The 10102-nt window shown below is 31.9% G+C and overlaps 1 protein-coding gene across 2 annotated transcripts; it reads left to right on the top strand.

Moving 5' to 3' along the window:
• Positions 1–57: 57 nt before the first annotated feature.
• On the top strand, positions 58–8894 carry LOC143068736 (distal membrane arm assembly component 2-like). 2 transcript variants are annotated; one of them, XM_076243005.1, is made up of 6 exons: positions 58–114; positions 4557–4657; positions 6673–6801; positions 7326–7546; positions 7980–8142; positions 8513–8894. In XM_076243005.1, exons 1-6 carry the CDS (start codon positions 106–108, stop codon positions 8859–8861), a joined length of 972 nt encoding a protein of 323 aa, XP_076099120.1. In that variant the 5' UTR covers positions 58–105; the 3' UTR covers positions 8862–8894. The 2 variants fall into 2 exon arrangements, with proteins under 2 accessions (XP_076099120.1, XP_076099121.1); XM_076243006.1 differs by lacking the exon at positions 58–114 and adding an exon at positions 554–572.
• Positions 8895–10102: the final 1208 nt, after the last annotated feature.

Here is a 10102-nt window from a genome sequence, read left to right as displayed (position 1 = left end):
ACAGTTTGTCTAGAATAAATCTTTCTATAACGATGTGTAAATATGCAATATATCTAAATTTTACAGTCTTTAAAACAATATTTTCAGGAACTTAAGCGGCTTAAAATGGCATTGGTAAGACAACTATAATTTTATTTTTATCTAGTCGCAATCTTACTTTAATGGCTTATTTAATGTTTCTTGTATAAAACTACACTATGTATTCATATATTGTATTTTTTCGCCAATATTATATATTTATTATGGTGTTCTGCAAGACGTAGGCCTTGTATTTGATATGATTTAAAAAAAAATTATTTGATTTTACATCATACATGTAGTCAAACCTTTGGACCTGAGAAAAATAACCTTACAAGAGAAGTGACCTTTGATTTTAAAATGCATAGGTTTTTACTACAAAACAGTGGGACAAAAAAAAACATGTGTGACCCGACGAGACAGATCGATTTTCTGTATAGTCTGGCAGTCCCTGGGCCTGTCTGGCATAAACTTGAGGCCAAGAGGTGACCTTTATTGTAGGTGACTGTACATTCACATGAATCGAAGCATCAGAGTAATCATGGTAATAGATGGTAAGGAAATCCATAGAAATTCCCACATGCAGGTTAACATTATGTTTGCTCTGACACCTATCCAAAATTTGTACAAACAAGTATAATGTAAAACTATGTACACAGAAAAACCAATTAATACTTCAACTTGTACTTTTAATAATATTTCCTGACAATACCAGAAGATATAATTAGGTCAGGTTTTTTTTTATATATTTTCTTGATTTATGGATCAGCCAACCCTATTTTTCTGATTTTCAGAAAAACTTAATTGAATTTTCATGCTTTTTTGGGGTATTATTTATCAATTTAATATATGCTCAGATATAGAAGTCACAAAACAATGTTACACCTGTTAAGAAAATTAAAATAATTTTTACAAGTTGCAGGAATCTTATATATGTTTTAAAGATATAAATAATGTCATTGTTTAAGTCATCTTTAAAAAATTGGAGTTATCTCCCATTGACTGAATTTTAGCTGAATCAACTACAACCAGTTAATGCTTTATGGACAACAATACGCAATATTTAATTTTACTTCCAACTGATGAATTAATGCAATCTTTACTGTTTACTGTTTAGTACTTAAAAGCTCTTTGATTTTTTATTCCTGATGACTCTAACAAATAAATTATCCCTGAAATATGAACAACAAGACTGTGTCCATAGTACACAGATGCCCAAATCGCATTATCATTTTCTATGTAAAGGGGACTGTGAAATTGGGGTCAAAACTCTACTTTGACATTAAAATTAGAGAGATCATATTATAATGAACAATTGGTTGTCGTCTGTTTATGTGGTTCATAAGTTTTTCTCATTTTTAGCTCACCTGACCTGAAAGGTCAAGTGAGCTTTTCTCATCACTTGGCGTTCGTCGTCATTCGTCGTCCGTAAACTTTTACAAAAATCTTCTCCTCTGAAACTACTGGGCCAAATCTAACCAAACATGGCCAAAATCATTATTAGGGTGTCTAGTTTAAAAATTGTGTCCGGTTACCCGGCAAACCAATCAAGATGGCCACCATGGCAATAATAGAACATAAGGGTAAAATGTAGATTTTGGCTTATAACTCTGAAACCAAAGCATTTAGAGAAAATCTGACAGGGGGTGATATTGTTTATAAGGTCAAGATCTATCTGCTCAAATATTTTCAGATGATTTGGACAGCCCGTTATTGGGTTGCTGCCCCGAAATTAGCATCTTCGCTAGCCAAGGGTTACGATCCACTCCCGCTCTCTTCACCCTTGGCAGATTGAGCCAACATTTGTGATATCAATGTCGCGCCATCTATCGGAAGATTAAAGGCACGCCCATTCCGAATACATTATTCTTGACCAATGGTAGCACTTGAACTCTTCAATTTGGAGGTAAAAACATGGTAGTGTCTTGATTCTACCCACTTGGTAAAGCCGGAAACGAAAATATACGTCAACATCCATGCATTTGTTCATGAAACATACACAGGAACTTCTATTTGTTGATTAAAAACATTCAAGTTGTCACTAAATATAGTCGTATGTTTAGTGATGTAAAGACTTGTTGCACAATAAACACGTGGCAATTGTTTACAAACACTTTCTACATTTACACGTGATCATGTTATAGGCGCTTTTTGATTGGATGCAGCGAGTTTCTACTGCAACCAATAAAAATCCTTACCTTGTGTCTCCGAAATATTATCTCAATCCTCCAAGGGTGAAGAGAGCGGGAGTGGATCGTAACCCTTGGCTAGCGAAGATGCGAAATTAGTAATTTGAAGGAAATTTTGCCGTTTTTTGTTATTATCTTGAATATTATTATAGACAGAGATAAACTGTAAGCAGCAATAATGTTTAGCAAAGTAAGATCTACAAATAAGTCAACATGACCAAAATGGTCAGATGACCCCTTAAGGAGTTATTGCCCTTTATAGTCAATTTTTAACAATTTTCATACAATTTGTAAATTTTTACTAACATTTTCCACTGAAACTACTGGGCCAATCATTATAGATAGAGATAATTGCAAGCAGCAAGAATGTTCAGTAAAGTAAGATCTACAAACACATCACCATCACCAAAACACAATTTTGTCATGAATCCATCTGTGTCCTTTGTTGAAATTCACATAGACCAAGGTGAGAGTCACAGGCTCTATAGAGCCTTTAGTTCATTTTTATATAGATTAGACCTTTGTTTTTCCTGTGTAAATGGTTTTAACACTAGTAATTTTTGGGGCCCTTTATAGCTCGCTGTTCGTTGTGAGCCAAAGCTCTGTGATGAAGGACATACCAGAAAACATAATGCTAAATTGGGCATAAAATTATCTGTGAAGTAACTTTTCCTGAAGATAAATTCATTATTTTAGCATGTAAAAAATTCACAGAAATTGTTCTAAAAATGTTAAAAAGAATAAAATTCTTGAAATAATCTGTAATGTTTTGTTACTTGAAATGTGATTTATGCAAATAATTTTGCGAAACTAAACCTATGTAGACCATTACATTATTTGTTATGCCTTTTATTTTCATGTTTGTTTGGGCCCATAATAAAAAATCTTAGTACATGTTTAGATTCAGCATATCAAAAAACCCCAAGAATTCAATTTTTGTTGAAATCAAACAAAGTTGAATTTTGGACCCCAATTTGGACTAACTTGAAAACTGGGCCAATAATCAAATTTAGATTCAGCATATCAAAGAACCCCAAGAATTCAATTTTTGTTAAAATCAAACTTAGTTTAATTTGGACCCTTTGGGCCCCTTATTCCTTAACTGTTGGGACCGAAACTCCCAAAATCAATCCCAACCTTCCTTTTATGGCCATAAACCTTGTGTTTAAATTTCATTGATTTCTATTTACTTATACTTAAGTTATGGTGCGAAAACCAAGAAAAATGCTTATTTAAGCCCCTTTTTGGCCCCTAACTCCTAAAGTGTTGGGACCTCAACTCCCAAAATCAATCCCAACCTTCCTTTTGTGTTCATAAACCTTGTGTTTAAATTGCATTGATTTCTATTTACTTATACTAAAGTTATTGTGCGAAAACCAAGAATAATGCATATTTGGGCCCTTTTTTGGCCCCTAATTCCTAAACTGTTGGGACCAAAACTACCAAAATCAATCCCAACCTTCCTTTAGTGGTCATAAACTTTGTGTCAAAATTTCATAGATTTCTATTTACTTAAACTAAAGTTATAGTGCGAAAACCAAGAAAATGCTTATTTGGGCCCTTTTTAGCCCCTAATTCCCAAATTGTTGGGACCCAAACTTCCAAAATCAATCCCAACCTTCCTTTTGTGGTCATAAACCTTGTGTTTAAATTTCATAGATTTCTATTCACTTATACTAAAGTTATAGTGCGAAAACCAAAGTCTTTGGACGCCGACGACGCCAACGTGATACCAATATACAACCAAAATTTTTTCAATGTGGTCGTATAATAAAAACTACAACCATGCACTAGAAAAACTTATTTGAACTGAAAAATTCTTTTAACCATCTTTGTATGGAAAGAGTTAAATCTCCTGTATTAAATGTACCATATATATGTTGTGTACAAGTTGTAATGTTGCAGTGTTTAATGACCTGCTGAACAAAAATGGATGATGCAAGCACACAGTCTTTTGCTTCGCATATTTCTGTCATATTTTCACAACTTCATGATACAGTCTAATACTGAGCATTGATACAATAACATTATAAGACCACACAAAGATTTTGTATGGATATGAATATTGTATAAGGAAAAAAATAAAAAAATAAAATTAGAATTTAAACCATTCAGGTATCCTCATTTCCAGTTTGAAGACAAGGAGAATAGCACTAAATGTTAGGTTGGAGTATATTTTTTTTTAATTTAAAACATTACACTAGTACATTTTATAAGATAAACCTGTATCACCTGTTGCAAGAAGGTTGGTGTCAAAAAACTTATAACTTGTACAAAAACCCTGTACAAATTTACACCTTGTACACAACATATACATGTATTTATAAAAGTCTATATTTTTTTTGGCAGAGGAGATTGATGTGTAGATATAGTCTATCAAAGACAAATCCTCTTTGTGCGATTGTGAAAAGAGAAGTCCATGGAAAAACAGAAGAAGAAGTAGCTGATGAGTAATTATATATTTATGAACAGATATTTCAATGAATAAACAGTGCACAAACTAATCAGTTAGGTCACAGTATAATTCATTTATATATTTTATACCTCTGAGCTTCAAATAAGTAGGAAACCCTGCATTTACACTAAGGATTTGACAGGTTCTGTAAACCTACACTTTTTTTTAAAGTCTTTTAGCTCATAATAGCAATGTGCAGCTTGATTGAGTATAATAAATTATCTCCCCTTGAAATTTTTGTTTAATAACATTTCAGTTTCTTCTTTAATAATTTATAACTTTGAAATACAACCTTAAAAAAAAAAAGGCATAATAATAACATACAATTTAAATGTACATAATTTCCAACTTTAAAGCTTAATCATGATTTAAGTGGGTCTAGTTGGGGTTCATAGAATAGGAAAAAAAGGCCAAACGAATAAAGGAAAAAAAAATAATTAAGACTAAAAGAATACAGAAATGAATGATCCTTAGAATAAAGAGAAATCATTCAAATACTGAAGAAACAAGAATGTGTCCATAGTACACGATGCCCCACTCGCACTATCATTTTCTATGTTCAGTGGACCGTGAAAATTGGGAAAAATCTCTAATTTGGCATTTAAATTAGAAAGATCATATCATAAGGAACATGTTTACTAAGTTTCAAGTTGATTGGACTTCAACTTCATCAAAAACTACCTCAACCAAAAACTTTAACCTGAAGCGGGACAAACAGACGAACAAATGGACGGATGAACAGAAGGAAGAACAGACGGACCGAAGCACAGACCAGAAAACATAATGTCCATTTATGGGGCATAAAAAAACAATTGCTAATTCAACTAATGAAAATACAGACTGAATAAGCTTCTTTTTTTTTTAATAGATGAAGAAAAATTACTTAAATATAATGTGTACAGAAGATTATTTTTGACTGTTAAAGCAAAAGTGATTTGAATAATTTAAATCAACAATTCTTCTTTATTATGGCTGTAGAGTTTAAGATTGCTCTTCAAAATAATATGTGAGAACCAGAAATTTTAATAATTGTAAAGGGAGATAATTTTGTATATAGCTCGATTACGCTTAAACATGTATAATCAGCCCAGATATAATTATTTATTATATACTTAGTAGTAAATACAGATATATTGTATGTGTAATACAATCATTGGCAAGCGTGCTGTATCAGCCACCCGTGATGATATCGATATCAGCACATTTGCAAAGGCTTTATCACACCCTTAATCTGTATGACTTCACGTCATCGATTGCAGTCACTGTTGCAAAGGCTTTATCAAATCCCTAATCTGTATGACATGTCAAACCTATAATATTTTTTTTTTTTTTTTTTTTTTTTTATCTTTTATTTGTTTTTCAATAGTCAGGATTTTACACACCCCATTACACTACCACCTATAATCTTTATGACCTCATTTCAAACCTCCTTATCTGTATGAAGTCATGTCACATAAAAAACATCTACTTGAGGTATATGTATATATAATAAAGTGTATATGATATGGCTTTTTCAATATCACACACCGTATCAACCCTTAACCAATATAATCCCTCGAGCAGAGCTCTTGGGATTATTTTGGTGTCTCTGGTTGATACGGATGCGATATTGAAAAAGCCATATGATATTCTCTATATATAGGCTCAAACTGCATATTTACAAAAGCCCTTTCAGTTGTTTATCTTCAAAATGTACAGAAGCAGCTTTAAAAGTCAGATGCAATAGTTATTTACTGATGTCCAAATATGATAAATCTATTCAGAAAATACAAACGAATGAAACAAAACAAAAAAACTGAGGGATTTAAAATAAGCCAAACTCTCATTTGTTAATATGATGGAATATGCAAAATGGAAATTTATTTTTAGCTGAAACTGTAACTTCATCAAAAGCAAAATGACTGCATTTTAAACAAACAATCAACAGTTGTGAACTACTAAATGTGAACATACTTTATAGAAAAAACATTTCTTCTAATTAGATTTTACTATTGACTTATTGTGTTTTAGGAACAAACCATTCAGATTTGAAGGACTTCAACCTCATCACTACGCTTTTTTAAACCAAGATTTAGACTGGAAATTATTTGTACACAAAGCAAAGCTGAAAACATATAAAGCTTTGCAGGACAACCAGAAGTAAGAACTCATTTAATGAATTTTATGTGAGAAAAGCATTTCTTGCTTGTATGCCATTTATTTTCATCAACTCAAGGGAGCATGATGGCCTTGTTGCCCTTTTAGGTCTAAGACAATCATTTACAGTGATTTTTAATACTACAGTGAAATCTGACTAAACTGAATCCTGCATAAACCGAAATCCTGTCTGAACCGAACATGTTTTTAAGCACAGACATATCAAATTGCATGCATTGTGAACCTGACGAAACCGAACATCAGCCAAAACAAAAAAAATCTTAAGTCCTGAAGAGGTTCGGTTTAAACAGGTTTCACTGTATTCTGTTTTCAATGAGATTGTGAGTTTGAACCATGCTTTTTAACTCTTTTTCATATTTTAAAAAATATAATTGTGAAAAAAAGGTTTGCTTTTGTGAGACTGCTTTTACGGTTTAAACATTCACAATTGTAAAAAACGAAAATGTAGTGTTCCAGTAGATGCTCAGTTCTTAATGCACATGTTTATCTTCTTTTAAACTATCTAGACAGAAAAAGGCAAGACTTGAAACGTTAGGACCAGAATTAGCAGCAGCCCATTTTATAGTTGGAAGAGGAGGAGCTGTTAAATTATTGGACAGAAATCGTTGGATTAAAAGGGATCATACTGGAGCATATACTTTACCACGATGGATGATGGACAATATGTTTGTAGAAGGAATTGATGCTTCATACTCTGATTTATTATATGAAGGTCTTGAGAACTTAGGTATTTATATTTGTCGTGGAAACTGACAATAAAATATCGTACTGTGAATTCAGTATTGTTATTTCATGTATTTGCTGGATACAAATTTTCATGGTTTTTTTGTGGGTACAGTTAAAACACAAACTTAAATTTTTCTATATATATGAAAATAATGAGATGTGATATGATTGCCAAGTGTTGTGGTTATAATATATGCATGTATGCAAACTTTGGCAGAACCACAAAATCAAATATCTATGAGAATACATAGGCAAACAACCCATTATTGTAAAATATCAGGGCATACACAACAAGCACGGGGATACATTCTACTGCATCCACACAGCATGAGCATATGTTAATAAATGAATTTCCCTGCTATCATAATGTTACTTCATCTAATTACCAAATGGAGATATTTAAAACCAATGAAAGCATAATTGATATTTTTCAGAGGGATTAGAAAAGGTGAAATTCTTGAATTTAAGCAACTGTAAATATATAGATGATTTTTGCCTGTCAAAACTTCAAATGTTGGCTGATACTTTAGAGGTTCTTGATGTTAGTGGTTGTGAGAGAGTCACAGAACATGGCATAGCATGTATACATCATCTACCGTAAGTTACAACTTCTGATATGATTAGGTACAGAACATGGCATAGCATGTATACATCATCTACCGTAAGTTACAACTTCTCATATGATTAGGTAGACTTTGATTTATTTTAATTCAAAGCCTTGTAATTGCACATCTAATTTTATCTGTAAAAATCAAGTTCTCATCTTATTTTCATTTAATGTCTTCATTAATTCAAATTCATTTTTTTTTATTGCATTACACCATACATTTATAGTATGTGTTTTTTTCTCATTGTTGAAGGATGTATGGTGACCTATAATTGCATATATCCACTTCATTTGAACTCTGGTGGTTATACAAGCAAGTACTAATTTTAATTTTTATGTTTTGTTTTTTTTGTCTTTCAGAAATCTGAAGGTTCTAAATATTGCAGACACACCAAATGTGAAACAAAAAGAAATACTGACACTATATTTAGAAGAACTATTACCCCAGTGTATTATACGTGGTGTTGATCATGTGTCCATTAATCAGGGTGATACAGACTCGCTCAAACATGAAGAAATGTCAAGCGTTTTGGACACTAATAAATTCATAGAAGACTTAGTGCGAAATGAAAATATCACAGTTGAGGACCTTTATAAGGAATTCATAGAAAAAGATCATACCCAGAGCCTAGACAGTGGTAGAATTTCTAATGACTTTGATTGTAAACTTTCACATTCTGAAGTGGATAAAATGAAGATAACATCATGACATATTTGATTTATTAAACATACAGTTGTTTTATGTAATGATCTTTTCTTAAGTTCAATTATTTGTTCCTGTAAATGTGTCTGAACGGTTATTCAGCATTACCTTATAATGTTCAATCTATCTACCTTGTTTCAAATTGGATTTTTTTTCCTGCGATAATAAGTAGTTTCAAATTATATAATCAAGACAGTTGTGAAACAATCCTAACAGAAAAAAAATAATGGTCTTCTTCGTGTATCTACAAATATCCTGTATTTCATATTGCAAAGTTTTCATTTTCATCCTGTATTACGCAAAGTCATTTTTTTCAGTTCATACCAGGCCATAGTATATATTTTCAAACTTACCCCCTTTCCCAGAAAATCAAATGGTCAACCCCTTACTGAAAGCTAATGAAAGGAAATAAATAGTCTGGAAAAAAGTATGACCATAAACAATATGCCATAAAAACTATATATATATGTATATATAGAATGTGATATCTGTTGGTTTTTTTTACAAATTCTACACCAATCTGCTTTACAAATTGACTGAATTTGTCATAAAGGATTATATAAAAAAGAAGATGTGGTATTGTGGCCAATGAGTCAACTTTCCGAAAGAGACTGAATAACACAGAAATTAAAAACTATAGGTCACCGTATACATTATGTGCCTTTCCAAAGTCAGGAGCTAGTTGTCCGGTAGTTGTTGTTGGTTCATATTTTTTTTCATAAATTGTTTTGTAATAAATTAGGCCGTAAACTTTCTCAAATGTATTGTTCCAAATTTTTCATGTCATGTCCTTTTATAGCTGACTTTAGGGTATGGATTTTTTCATTATTGAAGGCTGTACGGTTGTCTTTAATTGCTTACATTCACTTCATTTGAACTTTGGTGTAGTTATCTCATTGGCAATCATACCACAACCTCTAATTTTATATTATACAACAAGTATAAGTCATTACATAAAATTAACATTATCCATGTTCTATCTACAATATAAATGAAGTAAGGTTAGATGAACTCTGCAATAAAGGCAAGTACACATCATTCCATTTACCAAACATATTTGACCCACTACTTGTAGTGTCTGAGATATGTACTTGAACACGGAAACAACCTTGCTCACTGATCCATTGAACGAGGTCAAGGTCAGGTGAACCATGTTTGTCTACATGTTGACATTTCAAGAATACCCTGTTTTAGTAACCCTATTTTGTGGATTCATTTATTTTTGTTGGTACCTGTTTTTGTGGATT

The sequence above is a fragment of the Mytilus galloprovincialis genome, chromosome 3 (assembly GCF_965363235.1).
Source record: "Mytilus galloprovincialis chromosome 3, xbMytGall1.hap1.1, whole genome shotgun sequence".
Lineage (NCBI taxonomy): Eukaryota > Metazoa > Mollusca > Bivalvia > Mytilida > Mytilidae > Mytilus > Mytilus galloprovincialis.
Note: the sequence above shows the minus strand (reverse complement) of the source record. Positions and strands in the feature narration are given on the sequence as shown.